This window comes from Oncorhynchus mykiss, chromosome 6 (genome assembly GCF_013265735.2).
Source record: "Oncorhynchus mykiss isolate Arlee chromosome 6, USDA_OmykA_1.1, whole genome shotgun sequence".
NCBI classification, from domain to species: Eukaryota; Metazoa; Chordata; class Actinopteri; order Salmoniformes; family Salmonidae; genus Oncorhynchus; species Oncorhynchus mykiss.
Genome location: NC_048570.1, coordinates 99041946 through 99065644, shown reverse-complemented (window position 1 = coordinate 99065644; position 23699 = coordinate 99041946). Strand labels below are relative to the sequence as shown.

Below are 23699 nucleotides of genomic sequence, written 5' to 3'. Positions count from 1 at the left end.
CCTGCCATTACACCCTAACTACAGAATTGCCATTACACCCTAACTACAGACCTGTCATTACACCCTAACTACAGACCTGCCATTACACCCTAACTACAGACCTGCCATTACACCCTAACTACAGACCTGCCATTACACCCTAACTACAGACCTGCCATTACACCCTAACTACAGACCTGCCATTACACCCTCACCTGTATAGACCTGCCATTACACCCTAACTACAGACCTGCCATTACACCCTAACTACAGACCTGTCATTACACCCTAACTACAGACCTGCCATTACACCCTAACTACAGACCTGCCATTACACCCTAACTACAGACCTGCCATTACACCCTAACTACAGACCTGACATTACACCCTAACTACAGACCTGCCATTACACCCTAACTACAGACCTGCCATTACACCCTCACCTGTATAGACCTGACATTACACCCTCACCTGTATAGACCTGCCATTACACCCTAACTACAGACCTGCCATTACACCCTAACCTGTATAGACCTGCCATTACACCCTAACCTGTATAGACCTGCCATTACACCCTAACCTGTATAGACCTGCCATTACACCCTAACTACAGACCTGCCATTACACCCTAACTACAGACCTGACATTACACCCTAACTACAGACCTGACATTACACCCTAACTACAGACCTGCCATTACACCCTAACTACAGACCTGACATTACACCCTAACTACAGACCTGACATTACACCCTAACTACAGACCTGCCATTACACCCTAACTACAGATCTGCCATTACACCCTAACTACAGACCTGCCATTACACCCTAACTACAGACGTGCCATTACACCCTAACTACAGACGTGCCATTACACCCTAACTACAGACCTGCAATTACACCCTAACTACAGACCTGCCATTACACCCTAACTACAGACCTGCCATTACACCCTAACTACAGACCTGCCATTACACCCTAACTACAGACCTGTCATTACACCCTAACTACAGACCTGCCATGACACCCTAACTACAGACCTGCCATTACACCCTAACTACAGACCTGCCATTACACCCTAACTACAGATCTGCCATTACACCCTAACTACAGACCTGCCATTACACCCTCACCTGTATAGACCTGCCATTACACCCTAACTACAGACCTGCCATTACACCCTAACTACAGACCTGTCATTACACCCTAACTACAGACCTGCCATTACACCCAAACTACAGACCTGCCATTACACCCTAACTACAGACCTGCCATTACACCCTAACTACAGACCTGCAATTACACCCTAACTACAGACCTGCCATTACACCCTAACTACAGACCTGCCATTACACCCTAACTACAGAATTGCCATTACACCCTAACTACAGACCTGTCATTACACCCTAACTACAGACCTGCCATTACACCCTAACTACAGACCTGCCATTACACCCTAACTACAGACCTGCCATTACACCCTAACTACAGACCTGCCATTACACCCTAACTACAGACCTGCCATTACACCCTCACCTGTATAGACCTGCCATTACACCCTAACTACAGACCTGCCATTACACCCTAACTACAGACCTGTCATTACACCCTAACTACAGACCTGCCATTACACCCTAACTACAGACCTGCCATTACACCCTAACTACAGACCTGCCATTACACCCTAACTACAGACCTGCCATTACACCCTAACTACAGACCTGCCATTACACCCTCACCTGTATAGACCTGCCATTACACCCTCACCTGTATAGACCTGCCATTACACCCTAACTACAGACCTGCCATTACACCCTAACCTGTATAGACCTGCCATTACACCCTAACCTGTATAGACCTGCCATTACACCCTAACCTGTATAGACCTGCCATTACACCCTAACTACAGACCTGCCATTACACCCTAACTACAGACCTGCCATTACACCCTAACTACAGACCTGCCATTACACCCTAACTACAGACCTGCCATTACACCCTAACTACAGACCTGCCATTACACCCTAACTACAGACCTGCCATTACACCCTCACCTGTATAGACCTGCCATTACACCCTCACCTGTATAGACCTGCCATTACACCCTAACTACAGACCTGCCATTACACCCTAACCTGTATAGACCTGCCATTACACCCTAACCTGTATAGACCTGCCATTACACCCTAACCTGTATAGACCTGCCATTACACCCTAACCTGTATAGACCTGCCATTACACCCTAACTACAGACCTGACATTACACCCTAACTACAGACCTGACATTACACCCTAACTACAGACCTGCCATTACACCCTAACTACAGACCTGACATTACACCCTAACTACAGACCTGACATTACACCCTAACTACAGACCTGCCATTACACCCTAACTACAGATCTGCCATTACACCCTAACTACAGACCTGCCATTACACCCTAACTACAGACGTGCCATTACACCCTAACTACAGACGTGCCATTACACCCTAACTACAGACCTGCAATTACACCCTAACTACAGACCTGCCATTACACCCTAACTACAGACCTGCCATTACACCCTAACTACAGACCTGCCATTACACCCTAACTACAGACCTGTCATTACACCCTAACTACAGACCTGCCATGACACCCTAACTACAGACCTGCCATTACACCCTAACTACAGACCTGCCATTACACCCTAACTACAGACCTGCCATTACACCCTAACTACAGACCTGCCATTACACCCTCACCTGTATAGACCTGCCATTACACCCTAACTACAGACCTGCCATTACACCCTAACTACAGACCTGTCATTACACCCTAACTACAGACCTGCCATTACACCCTAACTACAGACCTGCCATTACACCCTAACTACAGACCTGCCATTACACCCTAACTACAGACCTGCAATTACACCCTAACTACAGACCTGCCATTACACCCTAACTACAGACCTGCCATTACACCCTAACTACAGAATTGCCATTACACCCTAACTACAGACCTGTCATTACACCCTAACTACAGACCTGCCATTACACCCTAACTACAGACCTGCCATTACACCCTAACTACAGACCTGCCATTACACCCTAACTACAGACCTGCCATTACACCCTAACTACAGACCTGACATTACACCCTAACTACAGACCTGACATTACACCCTAACTACAGACCTGCCATTACACCCTAACTACAGACCTGACATTACACCCTAACTACAGACCTGACATTACACCCTAACTACAGACCTGACATTACACCCTAACTACAGACCTGCCATTACACCCTAACTACAGATCTGCCATTACACCCTAACTACAGACCTGCCATTACACCCTAACTACAGACGTGACATTACACCCTAACTACAGACGTGCCATTACACCCTAACTACAGACCTGCAATTACACCCTAACTACAGACCTGCCATTACACCCTAACTACAGACCTGCCATTACACCCTAACTACAGACCTGCCATTACACCCTAACTACAGACCTGTCATTACACCCTAACTACAGACCTGCCATGACACCCTAACTACAGACCTGCCATTACACCCTAACTACAGACCTGCCATTACACCCTAACTACAGACCTGCCATTACACCCTAACTACAGACCTGCCATTACACCCTCACCTGTATAGACCTGCCATTACACCCTAACTACAGACCTGCCATTACACCCTAACTACAGACCTGTCATTACACCCTAACTACAGACCTGCCATTACACCCTAACTACAGACCTGCCATTACACCCTAACTACAGACCTGCCATTACACCCTAACTACAGACCTGCCATTACACCCTAACTACAGACCTGCCATTACACCCTAACTACAGACCTGCCATTACACCCTCACCTGTATAGACCTGCCATTACACCCTCACCTGTATAGACCTGCCATTACACCCTAACTACAGACCTGCCATTACACCCTAACCTGTATAGACCTGCCATTACACCCTAACCTGTATAGACCTGCCATTACACCCTAACCTGTATAGACCTGCCATTACACCCTAACTACAGACCTGCCATTACACCCTAACTACAGACCTGACATTACACCCTAACTACAGACCTGCCATTACACCCTAACTACAGACCTGACATAACACCCTAACTACAGACCTGCCATTACACCCTAACTACAGACCTGACATTACACCCTAACTACAGACCTGACATTACACCCTAACTACAGACCTGCCATTACACCCTAACTACAGATCTGCCATTACACCCTAACTACAGACCTGCCATTACACCCTAACTACAGACGTGCCATTACACCCTAACTACAGACGTGCCATTACACCCTAACTACAGACCTGCAATTACACCCTAACTACAGACCTGCCATTACACCCTAACTACAGACCTGCCATTACACCCTAACTACAGACCTGCCATTACACCCTAACTACAGACCTGTCATTACACCCTAACTACAGACCTGCCATGACACCCTAACTACAGACCTGCCATTACACCCTAACTACAGACCTGCCATTACACCCTAACTACAGACCTGCCATTACACCCTAACTACAGACCTGCCATTACACCCTAACTACAGACCTGCCATTACACCCTAACTACAGACCTGCCATTACACCCTAACTACAGACCTGCCATTACACCCTAACTACAGACCTGCCATTACACCCTCACCTGTATAGACCTGCCATTACACCCTCACCTGTATAGATCTGCCATTACACCCTAACTACAGACCTGCCATTACACCCTAACCTGTATAGACCTGCCATTACACCCTAACCTGTATAGACCTGCCATTACACCCTAACCTGTATAGACCTGCCATTACACCCTAACTACAGACCTGCCATTACACCCTAACTACAGACCTGCCATTACACCCTAACTACAGACCTGCCATTACACCCTAACTACAGACCTGCCATTACACCCTAACTACAGACCTGCCATTACACCCTAACTACAGACCTGCCATTACACCCTAACTACAGACCTGCCATTACACCCTAACTACAGACCTGCCATTACACCCTAACCTGTATAGACCTGCCATTACACCCTAACAACAGACCTGCCATTACACCTTAACTACAGACCTGACATTACACCCTAACTACAGACCTGCCATTACACCCTAACTACAGACCTGCCATTACACCCTAACTACAGACCTGCCATTACACCCTAACTACAGACCTGCCATTACACCCTAACTACAGACCTGCCATTACACCCTAACTACAGACCTGCCATTACACCCTAACCTGTATAGACCTGCCATTACACCCTAACCTGTATAGACCTGCCATTACACCCCAACTACAGACCTGCCATTACACCCTAACTACAGACCTGCCATTACACCCTAACTACAGACCTGCCATTACACCCTAACCTGTATAGACCTGCCATTACACCCTAACTACAGACCTGCCATTACACCCTAACCTGTATAGACCTGCCATTACACCCTAACCTGTATAGACCTGCCATTACACCCTAACCTGTATAGACCTGCCATTACACCCCAACTACAGACCTGCCATTACACCCTAACTACAGACCTGCCATTACACCCTAACTACAGACCTGCCATTACACCCTAACCTGTATAGACCTGCCATTACACCCTAACTACAGACCTGCCATTACACCCTAACCTGTATAGACCTGCCATTACACCCTAACCTGTATAGACCTGCCATTACACCCTAACTACAGACCTGCCATTACACCCTAACCTGTATAGACCTGCCATTACACCCTAATCTGTATAGACCTGCCATTACACCCTAACTACAGACCTGCCATTACACCCTAACTACAGACCTGCCATTACACCCTAACTACAGACCTGCCATTACACCCTCACCTGTATAGACCTGCCATTACACCCTAACCTGTATAGACCTGCCATTACACCCTAACCTGTATAGACCTGCCATTACACCCTAACCTGTATAGACCTGCCATTACACCCTAACTACAGATCTGCCATTACACCCTAACCTGTATAGACCTGCCATTACAACCTAACTACAGACCTGCCATTACACCCTAACTACAGACCTGCCATTACACCCTAACTACAGACCTGCCATTACACCCTAACTACAGACCTGCCATTACACCCTAACTACAGACCTGCCATTACACCCTAACTACAGACTTGACATTACACCCTCACCTGTATAGACCTGCCATTACACCTTAACTACAGACCTGCCATTACACCCTAACCTGTATAGACCTGCCATTACACCCTAACTACAGACCTGCCATTACACCCTAACTACAGACCTGCCATTACACCCTAACTACAGACCTGACATTACACCCTAACTACAGACCTGCCATTACACCCTAACTACAGACCTGCCATTACACCCTAACCTGTATAGACCTGCCATTACACCCTAACCTGTATAGACCTGCCATTACACCCTAACTACAGACCTGCCATTACACCCTACCTACAGACCTGCCATTACACCCTAACTACAGACCTGCCATTACACCCTAACTACAGACCTGCCATTACACCCTAACTACAGACCTGCCATTACACCCTAACCTGTATAGACCTGCCATTACACCCTAACTACAGACCTGTCATTACACCCTAACTACACACCTGACATTACACCCTAACCTGTATAGACCTGCCATTACACCCTACCTACAGACCTGCCATTACACCCTAACTACAGACCTGCCATTACACCCTAACTACAGACCTGCCATTACACCCTAACTACAGACCTGACATTACACCCTAACCTGTATAGACCTGCCATTACAACCTAACTACAGACCTGCCATTACACCCTAACCTGTATAGACCTGCCATTATACCCTAACTACAGACCTGCCATTACACCCTAACCTGTATAGACCTGCCATTACACCCAAACTACAGACCTGCCTTTACACCCTAACCTGTATAGACCTGCCATTACACCCTAACTACAGACCTGCCATTACACCCTAACTACAGACCTGCCATTACACCCTAACTACAGACCTGCCATTACACCCTAACTACAGACCTGCCATTACACCCTAACTACAGACCTGACATTACACCCTAACTACAGACCTGCCATTACACCCTAACTACAGACCTGCCATTACACCCTAACCTGTATAGACCTGCCATTACACCCTAACCTGTATAGACCTGCCATTACACCCTAACTACAGACCTGCCATTACACCCTACCTACAGACCTGCCATTACACCCTAACTACAGACCTGCCATTACACCCTAACTACAGACCTGCCATTACACCCTAACTACAGACCTGCCATTACACCCTAACCTGTATAGACCTGCCATTACACCCTAACTACAGACCTGTCATTACACCCTAACTACACACCTGACATTACACCCTAACCTGTATAGACCTGCCATTACACCCTACCTACAGACCTGCCATTACACCCTAACTACAGACCTGCCATTACACCCTAACTACAGACCTGCCATTACACCCTAACTACAGACCTGACATTACACCCTAACCTGTATAGACCTGCCATTACAACCTAACTACAGACCTGCCATTACACCCTAACCTGTATAGACCTGCCATTATACCCTAACTACAGACCTGCCATTACACCCTAACCTGTATAGACCTGCCATTACACCCAAACTACAGACCTGCCTTTACACCCTAACCTGTATAGACCTGCCATTACACCCTAACTACAGACCTGCCATTACACCCTAACTACAGACCTGCCATTACACCCTAACTACAGACCTGCCATTACACCCTAACCTGTTTTTATTATCTAGATTATTACAGTGTTTATTATCTAGATTATTACAGTGTTTATATTGTCTAGATTATTACAGTGTTTATATTGTCTAGATTATTACAGTGTTTATTATCTAGATTATTACAGTGTTTATTATCTAGATTATTACAGTGTTTCTAATATAGATTATTAGTGTTTTATTATCTAGATTATTAGTGTTTATTATCTAGATTATTACAGTGTTTTATTATCTAGATTATTACAGTGTTTATTATCTAGATTATTACAGTGTTTATTATCTAGATTATTACAGTGTTTATTGTCTAGATTATTACAGTGTTTATTATCTAGATTATTACAGTGTTTATTATCTAGATTATTACAGTGTTTAAATTGTCTAGATTATTACAGTGTTTATTATCTAGATTATTACAGTGTTTATTACCTAGATTATTACAGTGTTTATTATCTAGATTATTACAGTGTTTATAATATAGATTATTACAGTGTTTCATTATCTAGATTATTACAGTGTTTATTATCTAGATTATTACAGTGTTTTATTATCTAGATTATTACAGTGTTTATTATCTAGATTATTACAGTGTTTATTATCTAGATTATTACAGTGTTTATTATCTAGATTATTACAGTGTTTATAATATAGATTATTAGTGTTTTATTATCTAGATTATTACAGTGTTTATTATCTAGATTATTACAGTGTTTATTATCTAGATTATTACAGTGTTTATTATCTAGATTATTACAGTGTTTATTATCTAGATTATTACAGTGTTTATTATCTAGATTATTACAGTGTTTATTATCTAGATTATTACAGTGTCTATTATCTAGATTATTACAGTGTTTATTGTCTAGATTATTAGTGTTTATTATCTAGATTATTACAGTGTTTATTATCTAGATTATTACAGTGTTTATATTGTCTAGATTATTACAGTGTTTATATTGTCTAGATTATTACAGTGTTTATTATCTAGATTATTACAGTGTTTATTATCTAGATTATTACAGTGTTTATTATCTAGATTATTACAGTGTTTCTAATATAGATTATTAGTGTTTTATTATCTAGATTATTAGTGTTTATTATCTAGATTATTACAGTGTTTTATTATCTAGATTATTACAGTGTTTATTATCTAGATTATTACAGTGTTTATTATCTAGATTATTACAGTGTTTATTGTCTAGATTATTACAGTGTTTATTATCTAGATTATTACAGTGTTTATTATCTAGATTATTACAGTGTTTATATTGTCTAGATTATTACAGTGTTTATTATCTAGATTATTACAGTGTTTATTACCTAGATTATTACAGTGTTTATTATCTAGATTATTACAGTGTTTATAATATAGATTATTACAGTGTTTCATTATCTAGATTATTACAGTGTTTATTATCTAGATTATTACAGTGTTTTATTATCTAGATTATTACAGTGTTTATTATCTAGATTATTACAGTGTTTATTATCTAGATTATTACAGTGTTTATTATCTAGATTATTACAGTGTTTATAATATAGATTATTAGTGTTTTATTATCTAGATTATTACAGTGTTTATTATCTAGATTATTACAGTTTTTTATTATCTAGATTATTACAGTGTTTATTATCTAGATTATTACAGGGTTTATTATCTAGATTATTAGTGTTTATTGTCTAGATTATTACAGTGTTTATTATCTAGATTATTACAGTGTTTATTATCTAGATTATTACAGTGTTTATATTGTCTAGATTATTACAGTGTTTATTATCTAGATTATTACAGTGTTTATTATCTAGATTATTACAGTGTTTATAATATAGATTATTAGTGTTTTATTATCTAGATTATTACAGTGTTTATTATCTAGATTATTACAGTGTTTTATTATCTAGATTATTACAGTGTTTATTATCTAGATTATTACAGTGTTTATTATCTAGATTATTACAGTGTTTATTATCTAGATTATTACAGTGTTTATTATCTAGATTATTACAGTGTTTATACTATAGATTATAGTGGTTTATTATCTAGATTATTACAGTGTTTATACTATAGACTATTAGTGTTTTATTATCTAGATTATTACAGTGTTTTATTGTCTATATTATTACAGTGTTTATACTATAGACTATTAGTGTTTTATTATCTATATTACTAAAGAGCTGCAATGATTTCAATGTACTGTTTTCCACCTGCTGTTTTCTACCTGCTGTTTTCCACCTGCTGTTTTCCACCTGCTGTTTTCCAGTTGAAACGGTCCTCAGCACATCATTGTAGTAGAGTCAACTGTCATTACATTAGTGTGTGACCTATTTGTTGAGTAGCACAACTACCACAATCTATAACAAACAAATGTGACAATATTTAACCAGTGGCCGGCTCAATCTGACACGTTCCTCAGCACATCATTGTAGTAGAGTCAACTGTCATTACATTAGTGTGTGACCTATTTGTTGAGTAGGCATGGCCAGGTGTAAATGGACCTGTATGGATTAAAACCATGTTGAACCTGTAGGTGTGGTGGTAGGAGCCCTCCCTTCAGAGGTTTATTTAGGACTAACAACATGGACCCCAACCCAGAATCATCCAGCAGACACACCTGATGAGGACTGTATAAAAAGCCCAGGACTGACCAGACAGAATCACACATCAAGACTCTCCAAAGCATCTCCAGGAACCAAGAAGCCATCTAGAGTATCTCCACTGTCAGATCCAAGGAGCCATCCAGAGTCTCTCCTCTCCACACAACTGAAGATGGAGCAAAGCCCCTCTCTCACCTTGCTGCTGCTGCTGCTGCTGCTGCTGGGCCTCTCTCAGGCCAACCCTCTCATGGAGGATGGAAGTGGACCAGAGATCCTAACAGACGACCCTGAGGCTGTAGACATCACTGAGAGAATTCTGACCACTAATAACGGCTCCAGTCAGTTCCTGTTGGAGGGGGACATGGTGGCACCAACAACCAGAAACGCCATGATTTGCTATAGGTACAACCAACACACACTGAAAACAATATTGTGCGAATTCTACTTTTAAAACTATCTGCATCAGCTTATTTAGTATTTCCAACACAAGGTATTTTTATGTATAATATACTTCACTTTTAGTGTATCATGAAGTTACATTATCACAAAATATACTTTGCTTCGTTCAAACATGCATACAAACATTGAAAGTAGCATTATAAAGTCAAAGAATGTGGAATTACCCACAATCCTCTAAAAACAGAGCCAGGTGTCAAAGTTGTTGCTAGAACTTAAAGTTAGTAAATTGGGGGAAAATTTCCCTTGGAGTTGTTTTTACGTGCATCTTATGTTGATATATTTACAAATTTTAAATTTCAGGTTGGTTAAACGAATGAAGCAGAGTAAAGGACTAATTATATTGAAGTAAAGATAACAAATATATTTTTTTAGGTCAAAATAATTGTAATTTTTAAATATAATTGACTAACCAGCTGAATGTTATTTTACAGTGCAGGGTGCTTCTGGAAAAAAGGCTCCAACGGACTGGTTGAAGTGCCCTACACAGTGAGCAGTAGCTTCAGTTCCTCTGACAAGCAGGGCATTGAAAACGCCCTCCGGGCCTTCACTTCCAAGACCTGCATTCGCTTCGTGCCTTGGCAGAATCAGGTTGACTTCATCAGCTACGAGCCCAGAGACGGGTGCTGGTCCCCTCTTGGGAGAGTGGGAGGCCAACAGACGGTCTCTCTCCAAATGGACGGGTGTGTTTACTTCGGCATCATTCAGCACGAGACTCTCCACGCTCTGGGTTTCCAGCACGAACAAACCAGGAGCGACCGTGACCAGTACGTCACGATCAACTGGAGTAACATCGACTCTAACAATGCCTACAACTTTGATAGATCAAACACCAACAACCTGAACACTCCCTATGACTACAGCTCTGTCATGCACTATGGAAAAACAGCCTTCTCTGTCAACGGGATGGACACCATCACCCCCATCCCCAACCCCAACGTGCCCATCGGCCAGAGACAGGGGTTGTCCACCACGGACATCCTGAGGATCAACAGACTCTACGGCTGCTGAGAGGAAGACATCAAGTCACAGAAGAAAAGTCTGGAAAAGACCAGATGAAGGAAGTCAAGTCTGACATATATAATGTAATCTTATTGATTTAAAATCATTGTTGAGTTGTAACTTTAAAAAAATTATCATTGCTGTAGTTGTGTAGTTCTCAAATTATTTTAATCATATGACTTAATGAATTATCTAAAATAAACAAGATTGAAAGCAGATGCTATTGTTTCATTCTAGTGTTTTCTAGTGTGTGTGTGTGTGTGTGTGAGTGAGTGAGTGAGTGAGTGAGTGAGTGAGTGAGTGAGTGAGTGAGTGAGTGAGTGAGTGAGTGAGTGAGTGAGTGAGTGAGTGAGTGAGTGAGTGAGTGAGTGAGTGAGTGAGTGAGTGAGTGAGTGATAGTTAACAGACTGGGCACAAGCCCTCCATGTCTGTCCTGATCCAATACATTCTTGCTCCAATCAGCACTAGAGTTACATCACTTCTGTCACAACTACAATGACATCATTTCTCTCACCTAAACACAATAAGACACTAGGAATATTCACAACTACAATGACATGAAATGTAATTATTATTTTTGGAAGAGAATGAAGGAGGCTGACAGAGGACAAAATAAATATCTGCACTGGGAATCTGACAATAAAGCAGAAATAAAAATTAACCACACGGTATTTTCTTGTTAAGATTTATACTGTAGTTGTAACTGGTCTGGTCTGCTAAAATCATCACTTCAATGTGGAGTCACACCAAAAAATACAGGTATCTCCTCAAAATGTTTTAAAATGCTGTACATTGAACCTTATCACATAACAAGATAGACTAACAAAACAAAACGTTATGCAGACATGCTGACATCTCTCTCTATTTATCTTGGATCTTGGAGGGTACTACGGTGTTGAACGCTGAGCTGTAGTCAATGAACAGCATTCTTACGTAGGTGTTCCTTTTGTCCAGGTGGGAAAGGGCAGTGTGGAGTGCAATAGAGATTGCATCATCTGTGGATCTGTTGGGGCGGAATGCAAATTGGACTGGGTATAGGGTGTCTGGGATGATCATGCCCAGACATTCAAAGAATTTCATAGCTACAGATGTGAGTGCTATGGGGAGATGATAATTTAAATAGGTTACCTTGGTGTTCTTGTGCACAGAGACTATGGTGGTCTGCTTGAAACATGTAGGTCTTACAGACTGGGTCAGGGAGAGGTTGAAAATGTCAGTGAATACACTTGTCAGCGCATGCTCGGAGAACACGTCCTGGTAATCCGTCTGACCCTGCGGGCTTGTGAACTTTCAACTGTTTAAAAAGATCACATCGGCTACGGAAAACATGAACACAAAGTCATCCAGAACAGCTGGTGTACTCACGCATAGTTCAGTGTTGCTCGACTCAGAGCAAGCGTAGCATGCATTTAGCACATCTGGTAGGCTTGAGTCACTGGCTCGTGGCTGGGTTTCCCTTTGTAATCCTTAATAGTTTGGAAGCCCTGTATTCGCTCGCAAGTTGATTTTGTTCACCCACACCACACGCAATCAGGAGGAACAACTATATTAATTTGGGGACAGGTCAAAAAGAATTGAACATTTAAGGCAATTTAGTTAGCTCGATTGCTGTTGCTAGCTCATGGGATAAAGCACAAGGTCCTCTACTCCGACAATAAATTCACAGAAAAAACGGTAAAGGAAATGAGTTTCTCGTCATCTCTCCTCCTTCCTTCAGGCTTCTTCTTCTTTGGACTTTATATGGCGGTTGGCAACCACCTTTACAGCATTACTACAACCGACTGAAGTGTCACATATAAAACAACAAATTAAAACAGTGAACTATGTTTGTACTGAATGAACTAAAGATAAAACAGTACATCATATAACATCTCTACACAAAGCAAAATGTTCAATACCACCATACAACAATATCACAATGTATGTGAATGCATGTCTCTGTAGCTTGCTGTGTGTCTCTTCACAGTCCCTGCTGTTCCATAAGGTGTATTTTTACCTGCTTTTTAAATCTGATTCTACTGCTGCATTAGTTACCTGATGTGGAATAGAGTTCCATGTAGTCATGGCTCTATGTAGTACTGTGCGCCTCCCATAATCTTTTCTGGACTTGGGGACTGTGAAGAGACCTCTGGGGCATGTCTTGTGGGGTACGCATTGTTGTCCGAGATGTGTGCTAGTATTTTAAAAACAGACAGCTCGGTACATTCAGCTTGTCAATAAAAACTGCCCCGGTCCTAGAAAGCGGCAGCATTTAGCTCAGTGCGGATGTTGTCTGTAATCAATGGCTTCTGGTTTGGAAATGTACGCACGGGTCACTGGAGATGACGTTGTCGATGCACTTATTAACCTCTCTAGGGTATGTGGGACATCTAGCCATCTGGCCAACATCCAGTGAGATTGCAGAGCGTCAAATTCAATTACAGAAATGCTCATTCAAAAAATTCAGAAAACAAAACATATTTTACATAGGTTTAAAGATTAACTTCTTGTTAAACCAACCACAGTGTCATATTTATAAAATGCTTTTCGGCGAAAGCATACCTAGCCCAGAACATACCTAGCCCAGAACATACCTAGCCCAGAACATAGCCCAATTGACAAATTATTACAAACAGTAACCAGCCAAGCAGAAGCGTTACAAAACTCAGAAATAGAGATAGAATTAATGCCTTACCTTTGATGATCTACATACGGTGGCAATCAGAAGACATTAATTTACTCAACAAATGTTCCTTTTGTTCAATGATGTCTCTTTATATCCAAAAAACCTCTGTTTTGTTAGCGTGTTTTCTTCAGTAATCCACAGGCTCAAACTCAGTCAAAACAATCAGACAAAAAAATCCAAATTGTATCCGTAAAGTTCATAGAAACATGTCAAACGATGTCTATATTCAATCCTCAGGTTGTTTTTTAGCCTAAATGATCTCTAATATTTCAACCGGACAATAACGTTGTCAATATAAAAGGTAAACAAGAAATGCACATGCGCCTGAAAAAACGCTGCGTCACCTTAGGGTCCACTCGTTCAGACTGGTCTTACTCCCTCATTTATAAGAATACAAGCCTGAAACGATTTCTAAAGACTGTTGACATCTAGTGGAAGGCATAGGAACTGCAAACTGAGTCCTAAGTCAATGGATACTGTAATGGCATTGAATAGAAAACTACAAAACCACAAAAAAACTACATCCTGAATGGATTTGTCTTCGCCTGCTAAATCAGTTCTGTTATACTCACAGACACTATTGTAACAGTTTTGGAAACTTTAGAGTGTTTTCTATCCAAATCTACCAGTTATATGCATATCATATCTTCTGGGCCCGAGTAGCAGGCTGTTTAATTTGGGCATGCTTTTCATCCAAAATTCCGAATGCTGCCCCCTACCCTAGAGAGGTCAATGAAGCCGGTGACTGATGTGGTGAACTCCACAAAAACATCGGATGAATCCCGCAACATATTCCAGTCTGTGCTAGAGAAACAGTCCTGTCGCTTAGCAACCGCTTCATCGGACCACTTCTGAATTGAGCGTGTCACTGGTACTTCCTGTTGGAGTTCTTGCTTGTAAGCAGGAATCAAGAGGATAGAGTTATGGTCAGATTTACCAAACGGAGGGCGAGGGAGAGTTTTGTATACATCTCTGTGTGTTGAGTAGAGGTCATCTAGAGTCCCCCCCCCCTCCCCCTCTCGTTGCACATGTGACAAGCTGGTAGAAATTAGGACATGCTGGTAGAAATCAGGTTTAAAGGATTTCGTTTTTCCTGCATTAAAAAATCACTGGCCACTAGGAGTGCTGCCTCTGGATGAGCATTTTCTTCTTGGCTTATGGCCCTATATATCTCGTTGAGTACCAGCATCTGCTCTTGGTGGTAAACAGACAGCCGTGAAAAATATAGATGAAAACTCTCACCATAGTATGGTCTACAACTTATCATGAGGTATTCTAACTCGGGTGAGCAGAACGCCCAGACTTCCTTAATATTAGAGATTGCGCACCAGCTGTTGTTAGCAAAGAGACACACCCCCCTACCCTTGAGTTTAGGAGATGCTTCCGTTCTGTCCTGCCGATGCAAAAGCTTCACAGCTATCCTAATAGTGGGCCTGTGATTACTTACTGGAAAAGACTCATTCATTGCGTCATTCAAAACACATCAGTTTATCACCTTGTGGAATAGAAGAAACTGGATTTGTTAAGACCTACAGTTGCACTTTTATTAAATAATTCCCTATTTCTTCTCAAATAAGTTAAAATTGAAAACAACTTTTGGTCTCCACACGTTGTTATTAGATTTTCACCAATGCAGAACAAAATTTAGTTGTTTTTTGAAACAACTTCAGTTAGAAAATACAAACAAATGGCCAGGACAAAATGAGGAACTACTACTTGATTGTGAAGCCTTTGGCCAAGATAACTGCTGACAAACAGTTGCTGTAGCCATCAATGTGCTTGATGCACCTGTTAACCCTCGCAAGGCTGCTGGCCCAGACGGCATCCCCAGCCGCGTCATCAGAGCATGTGCAGACCAGCTGGCTGGTGTGTTTACGGACATATTAAATCTCTCCCAATCCCAGTCTGCTGTCCCCACATGCTTCAAGATGGCCACCATTGTTCCTGTACCCAAGAAAGCAAAGGTAACTGAACTAAATGACTATCGCCCCGTAACACTCACTTCTGTCATCACAAAGTGCTTTGGGAGACTAGTCAAGGATCAAATCACCTCCACCCTACCTGTCACCCTAGACCCACTTCAATTTATTTACCGCCCCAATAGATCCACAGACGATGCAACCGCCATCCCACTGCACACTGCCCTAACCCATGTAGACAAGAGGAATACATATGTAAGAATGCTGGTCATTGACTATAGCTCAGCATTCAACACCATAGTGCCCTCCATGTTGATCATTAAGCTTGAGGCCCTGAGACTGAACCCCGGTCCTGTGCAATTGGGTCCTGGAATTCCTGATTGGCCGTCCCCAGGTGATGAAGGAACACCTTCACTTCGCTGATCATCAACACTGGGGCCCCACAAGGGTGCGTGCTCAGTCCCCTCCTGTACTCCCTGCTCACCCATGACCTCCAACTCAATCATCAAGTTCGCAGATGACACAACAGTAGTAGGCTTGATTACCAACAATGATGAGACAGCCTGCAGTGAGGAGGAGAGGGCCCTGGGAGTGTGGTGCCAGGAAAATAACCTCTTATTCAAAGTCAACAAAACAAAGGAGATGATCGTGGACTTCAGGAAAGAGCAGAGAGAGCAGCCCCCTATTCACATCGACGGGACCGCAGTGGACAAGGTGGAAAGCTTCAAGTTCCTCGGCGTACACATCACTGACTAACTGAGATGGGTCACTCACACAGATAGCGTGGTGAGGAAGGCGTAACAGCACCTCTTCAACCTCAGGAGGCTAAAGAAATTTGACTTGTCACCTAAAACCATCACAAACTTTTGTAGATGAACAATCGAGAGCATTCTGTCGGGCTGTATCCCCGCCTGGTACGGCAACTGCACCACCTGCACCTGCAGGGCTCTCCAGAGGGTGACGCGGTCTGCCTTAAGCATCACGGGGGGAAATTACCTGCCCTCCAGGACAACAACCACCCGAGTCACTGCCTGTTTACTCCTCTATCATCCAGAAGGTGAGGTCAGTACAGGTACATCAAAGCTGGGACCGAGAGACTGAAAAACAGCTTCTATCTCAAGGCCATCAGACTGTTAAATAGCCATCACTAGCACATTAGAGGCTGCTGCCCTATATACATAGACTTGAAATCCCTGGCCACTTTAATAAATGGATCACGAGTCACTTTAATAACGTCAAAATATCTTGCATTACCCATCTCCTATGTATATACTGTATCCTACACTATCCTACTGTATCTTATTCTATACCAATCTGACATTGCTCGTCCATATATTTTTATATTCTTGATTCCATTCCTTTACTAGACGTGTGTATTGGTGAATATGTTGTGTAATTGTTAGATATCTTGTTAGATATTAATGCACTCGTCAGAGGAAGCACAAGCATTTCGCTAAACCCACAATGACATCTGCTAAACGCGTGTTTGTGACCAATAACATTTGATTTGATCTATTGGTAGATGGGTAAACAATACAAAAAAGCAGACATTGAATTTCCCTTTGATCATGGTGAAGTTATTAATTCCACTTTGGATGGTGACCTATTTGTTGAGTAGGCATGGCCAGGTGTAAATGGACCTGTATGGATTAAAACCATGTTGAAACTGTAGGTGTGGTGGTAGGAGATTCTCAGGGACCTGTGCGGGCAGGGAGTGGTTGTTTATATCGATGACATTCTGATCTACTCGGCCACTCACACCGCGCATGTGTCTCTGGTGCGCAAGGTGCTTGGTAGACTGCTGGAGCATGACCTATACGTCAAGGCTGAGAAATGCGTGTTCTCTAAACGAGCCGTCTCTTTTCTGGGATATCGCATTTCCACCTCGGGGTAGTGATGGAGGGGGACCGCATTAGGGCCGTGCGTAATTGGCCGACTCCGACCACGGTAAAGGAGGTGCAGCGGTTTTTGGGTTTTGCCAACTACTACCGGAGGTTTATCCGGGGTTTTGGCCAGATAGCGGCTCCCATAACCTCACTGCTGAAGGGGGGCCCGGTGCGGTTGCAGTGGTCAGCAGAGGCGGACGGAGCATTCAACAAGTTGAAGGCGCTGTTCACTGATGCGCCCGTGTTGGCGCATCCGGACCCCTCTCTCGCGTCCGAGGCTGGGGTGGGTGCCGTGCTATCACAGCGCTCGGGTACGCCACCAAACTCCGCCCCTGCGCTTTCTTCTCAAGGAAGCTCAGCCCAGCGGAGCGTAACTATGATGTGGGGGACCGGGAGTTGCTAGCGGTGGTTAGAGCTCTGAAGGTGTGGAGACACTGGCTTGAGGGGGCTAAACACCCCTTTCTCATCTGGAACGACCACCAGAATCTGGAGTATATTCGGGCAGCTAGGAGACTTAACCCACGTCAGGCAAGGTGGGCCATATTCTTCACCCGGTTCCGGTTTACTTTGTCTTATAGACCGGGCTCCCAGAACGTAAAGGCTGACGCACTGTCCCGCCTTTACGACCCGGAGGATGGGTCCACCGAACCTACTCCCATCCTTCCCGCCTCAAAGCTGGTAGCCCCAGTGGTATGGGAGGTGGACTCGGACATCGAGCGGGCGTTACGGGCTGAACCCGCGCCTCCTCAGTGTCCAGCGGGGCGAAAGTACGTGCCGCTTGGTGTTCGGGACAAACTGATTCGGTGGGCTCACGTCCTACCCTCCTCGGGTCATCCTGGGGTGACGAGGACAGTGGGGAGCCTTCAGGGGAGGTATTGGTGGCCTACGTTGGCTAAGGACGTTAAGGGTTATGTCTCCTCCTGTTCAGTGTGCGCTCAGAGTAAGGCTCCTAGGCACCTTCCTAGAGGGAAGCTACAACCCCTCCCCGTTCCACAGCGGCCATGGTCACATCTGTCCATAGATTTCCTGACCGATCTTCCGCCGTCTCAGGGGAACACCACGGTTCTAGTGATTGTGGATCGGTTCTCTAAGTCCTGCCGTCTCCTCCCGTTGCCCGGTATCCCTACAGCCCTACAGACTGCGGAGGCGTTATTCACCCATGTCTTTCGGCACTACGGGGTGCCGGAGGACATCGTTTCTGATCGGGGCCCCCAATTCACGTCTCGGGTATGGAGAGCGTTCATGGAACGCTTGGGGGTCTCTGTCAGCCTGACCTCCGGTTATCACCCCGAGAGTAATGGGCAGGTAGAGAGTGAACCAGGAGGTGGGTAGGTTTCTGCGGTCGTATTGCCAGGATCGGCCAGGGGAGTGGGCACGATACATTTCCTGGGCTGAAATGGCTCAGAACTCCCTACGCCACTCCTCTACTAACGTGTCCCCTTTTCAGTGTGTGTTGGGGTACCAGCCGATCCTGGCACCATGGCATCCGAGCCAGACCGAGGCTCCTGCGGTGGAGGAATGGGTGCAGCGCTCCAAGGAGACCTGGAGGGCCGTCCAGGAATCTCTACGACAAGCGAGTGGACGGCAGAAGAGGAGTGTTGACCGCCACCGCAGTGAGGCCCCCGTGTTTGTACCGGGGGACAGGGTCTGGCTCTCGACCCGAAACCTACCTCTCCGCTTGTCCTGCCGGAAGCTGGGGTCACAGTGTGTAGGGCCCTTTAAAGTCCTGAGGAGAATAAACGAGGTGTGTTATCGATTACAACTCCCTTCCTATTATCGTATTAACCCCTCGTTTCATGTGTCTCTCCTCAGGCCGGTGGTAGCTGGTCCCCTGCAGGACAGTGAGGTGCCGGAGGTCCCCCCCCCCCCTCTGGACATCGAGGGGTCCCCGGCGTACACGATCCGGGCCATTCTGGACTCAAGACGCCGGGTGAGGGGCCTGCAGTACCTCGTGGACTGGGAGGGGTACGGTCCGGAGGAGAGGTGCTGTGTACCGGTGGGGGACATCTTGGATCCATCCATGTTGAGGGATTTCCATCGCCTCCATCCGGATCGCCCTGCACCTCGTCCTCCGGGGCGACCTCGAGGCCGGTGTCGGCGCGCTGCGGGAGCCGCGCGTCGGGGGGGGGGGGGGGGGGGGGGGGTACTGTCACGAGTCCGACCGAGGGTGTTTCCCCTTCCCGGGCGGTGTGGCGCTCGGCGGTCGTCGTCACCGGCCTATTAGCTGCCACTGATTGTTTTTCCTCCCCCTCCTTGTATGTTTAGTGGTAGCACCTGTTTATGTTTAATTAGTTTGTCTTTATTAGACAGCCGGCCCGCCTGGTTGTTGTGCGGGATTATTTCAGTGTAACCTTCGGCTCTGTTGTAGAGGTACGTGTTAGTGCCTGGTCGTGATTTTTTCCATTGTACATTTTGATTCCCTGTGTTTGTGAACGTAACTTTTGTGAGCACCCTGTGGTGCGTTGGTGCTATTAAAAGACACACAGCATTGAACTCTCTGTCTCCTGCATTTGACTCCACACCCACGACACCCGGAGCCTTACACTACCACAATCTATAACAAACATAATTCTTCCAATACATTTGATTCATATTCCCAGACAAATATTAAAACGATGAGTTTGTCTGAACAACTTGTTTCCCTGTTCTATAGCATTTGTCAAACAGGACATGGCAAATGTGACAATATTTAACCAGTGGCCGGCTCAATCGGACACGTTCCTCAGCACATCATTGTAGTAGAGTCAACTGTCATTACATTAGTGTGTGACCTATTTGTTGAGTAGGCATGGCCAGGTGTAAATGGACCTGTATGGATTAAAACCATGTTGAAACTGTAGGTGTGGTGGTAGGAGCCCTCCCTTCAGAGGTTTATTTAGGACTAACAACATGGACCCCAACCCAGAATCCTCCAGCAGACACAACCTGAGGAGGACTGTATAAAAAGCCCAGGACTGACCAGACAGAATCACACATCAAGACTCTCCAAAGCATCTCCAGGAACCAAGAAGCCATCTAGAGTATCTCCACTGTCAGATCCAAGGAGCCATCCAGAGTCTCTCCTCTCCACACAACTGAAGATGGAGCAAAGCCCCTCTCTCACCCTGCTGCTGGTGCTGCTGCTGCTGGGCCTCTCTCAGGCCAACCCTCTCATGGAGGATGGAAGTGGACCAGAGATCCTAACAGACAACCCTGAGGCTGTAGACATCACTGAGAGAATTCTGACCACTAATAACGGCTCCAGTCAGTTCCTGTTGGAGGGGGACATGGTGGCACCAACAACCAGAAACGCCATGATATGCTATAGGTACAACCAACACACACTGAAAACAATATTGTGCGAATTCTACTTTTAAAACTATCTGCATCAGCTTATTTAGTATTTCCAACACAAGGCATTTTTATGTTGAATATACATCACGTTTAGTGTTTCAGAAAGTTGCATGATCACAAAATATACTTCGTTCAAACCTGCATACAAACATTGTGTAGAAAGTAGCATTATAAAGTCAAAAGAACGTGGAATTACCCACAATCCTCTAAAAACAGCGACAGGTGTCAAAGTTGTTGCTAGAACATAAAGTTAGTAAGTTGGGGGAAAATTTTCCCTTGGAGTTGTTTTTACGTGCATCTTATGTTGATATGTTTACATATTTTAAATTTCAGGTTGGTTAAACGAGTGAAGTAGAGTAAAGGACTAATTATATTGAAGTAAAGATAACAAATATATTTTTTTAGGTCAAAATAATTGTACTTTCAAATATAATTGACTAACCAGCTGAGTGTTATTTTACAGTGCAGGGTGCTTCTGGAAAAAAGGCTCCAACGGACTGGTTGAAGTGCCCTACACAGTGAGCAGTAGCTTCAGTTCCTCTGACAAGCAGGGCATTGAAAACGCCCTCCGGGCCTTCACTTCCAAGACCTGCATTCGCTTCGTGCCTCGGCAGAATCAGGTTGACTTCATCAGCTACGAGCCCAGAGACGGGTGCTGGTCCTCTCTTGGGAGAGTGGGAGGCCAACAGACGGTCTCTCTCCAAATGGACGGGTGTGTTTACTTCGGCATCATTCAGCACGAGACTCTCCACGCTCTGGGTTTCCAGCACGAACAAACCAGGAGCGACCGTGACCAGTACGTCACGATCAACTGGAGTAACATCGACTCTAACAATGCCTACAACTTTGATAGATCAAACACCAACAACCTGAACACTCCCTATGACTACAGCTCTGTCATGCACTATGGAAAAACAGCCTTCTCTGTCAACGGGATGGACACCATCACCCCCATCCCCAACCCCAACGTGCCCATCGGCCAGAGACAGGGGTTGTCCACCACGGACATCCTGAGGATCAACAGACTCTACGGCTGCTGAGAGGAAGACATCAAGTCACAGGAGAAAAGTCTGGATGAAAAAAGACCAGATGAAGGAAGTCAAGTCTGACATATATAATGTAATCTTATTGATTTAAAATCATTGTTGAGTTGTAACTTTTAAAAAAGATCATTGCTGTAGTTGTGTAGTTCTCAAATTATTTTAATCATATGACTTAATTAATTATCTAAAATAAACAAGATTGAAAGCAGATGCTATTGTTTAATTCTAGTGTTTTCTAGTGTGTGTGTGTGTGAGTGATTGAGTGATTGAGTGAGTGAGTAAGTGAGTGAGTGAGTGAGTGAGTGAGTGAGTGAGTGAGTGAGTGATAGTTAACAGACTGGGCACAAGTCCTCCATGTCTGTCCTGATCCAAGACATTCTTCCTCCAATCAGCACTAGAGTTACATCACTTCTGTCACAACTACAATGACATCATTTATCTCACCTAAACACAATGAGACACTAGGAATATTCACAACTACAATGACATGAAAGATAATAATTATTTTTGGAAGAGAATGAAGGAGGCTGACAGAGGACAACATAAATATCTGCACTGGGAATCTGACAACAAAGCAGAAATAAAAATCAACCACACATTATTTTCTTGTTAAGATTTATACTGTAGATGTCACTGGTTCCGTCTGCTAAAATCATCACTTCAAAGTGGAGTCACACGTCCCCCAAAAAATACAGGTTTCTCCTCAAAATGTTTTAAAATACTGTGCATTTTAAACACTAACAAACCAAAAACGTTCTGCAGACATGCTGACATCTCTCTCTATTTAGTTTGGATCTCTGTCTTTTTATCTCCCTTATACCACCACCAAACAAAACAAAGTTGTGTGATGGGGGATTTCTATTGGAGAAGCAGTTTTCACACTGTACTGTCTATGACGGTAGTCTGAAATGTAGAGAATCACCCTACTGAGACCTTAAAGACGTCCCCCCAGTGATTAGTCCTGTTGAAATGTAGAGAATCACCCTAATGAGACCTTAAAGACGTCCCCCAG

At 43.9% G+C, this 23699-nt stretch overlaps 2 protein-coding genes across 3 annotated transcripts; both read left to right on the top strand.

Moving 5' to 3' along the window:
* Positions 1-10446: 10446 nt before the first annotated feature.
* On the top strand, positions 10447-22897 carry LOC110489520 (high choriolytic enzyme 1-like). 2 transcript variants are annotated; one of them, XM_036981701.1, is made up of 3 exons: positions 10447-10785; positions 11274-11859; positions 22694-22897. In XM_036981701.1, exons 1-2 carry the CDS (start codon positions 10556-10558, stop codon positions 11848-11850), a joined length of 807 nt encoding a protein of 268 aa, XP_036837596.1. In that variant the 5' UTR covers positions 10447-10555; the 3' UTR covers positions 11851-11859; positions 22694-22897. The 2 variants fall into 2 exon arrangements, with proteins under 2 accessions (XP_036837596.1, XP_021417910.2); XM_021562235.2 differs by lacking the exon at positions 22694-22897 and having other exon boundaries at positions 11274-12057.
* LOC110489522 (high choriolytic enzyme 1-like) lies at positions 21263-22895 on the top strand. Its single transcript, XM_036981702.1, has 2 exons — positions 21263-21618; positions 22108-22895. Exons 1-2 carry the CDS (start codon positions 21392-21394, stop codon positions 22682-22684), a joined length of 804 nt encoding a protein of 267 aa, XP_036837597.1. The 5' UTR covers positions 21263-21391; the 3' UTR covers positions 22685-22895.
* Positions 22898-23699: the final 802 nt, after the last annotated feature.

Excerpts from the sequence above, each read along its gene's own strand:
- LOC110489520 (XM_036981701.1), top strand. The coding sequence starts at position 10,556 with ATGGAGCAAAGCCCCTCTCTCACCTTGCTGCTGCTGCTGCTGCTGCTG. Across the intron at positions 10,786-11,273 it reads AACGCCATGATTTGCTATAG|TGCAGGGTGCTTCTGGAAAA; the intron begins GTACAACCAACA and ends GTTATTTTACAG.
- LOC110489522 (XM_036981702.1), top strand. The coding sequence starts at position 21,392 with ATGGAGCAAAGCCCCTCTCTCACCCTGCTGCTGGTGCTGCTGCTGCTG. Across the intron at positions 21,619-22,107 it reads AACGCCATGATATGCTATAG|TGCAGGGTGCTTCTGGAAAA; the intron begins GTACAACCAACA and ends GTTATTTTACAG.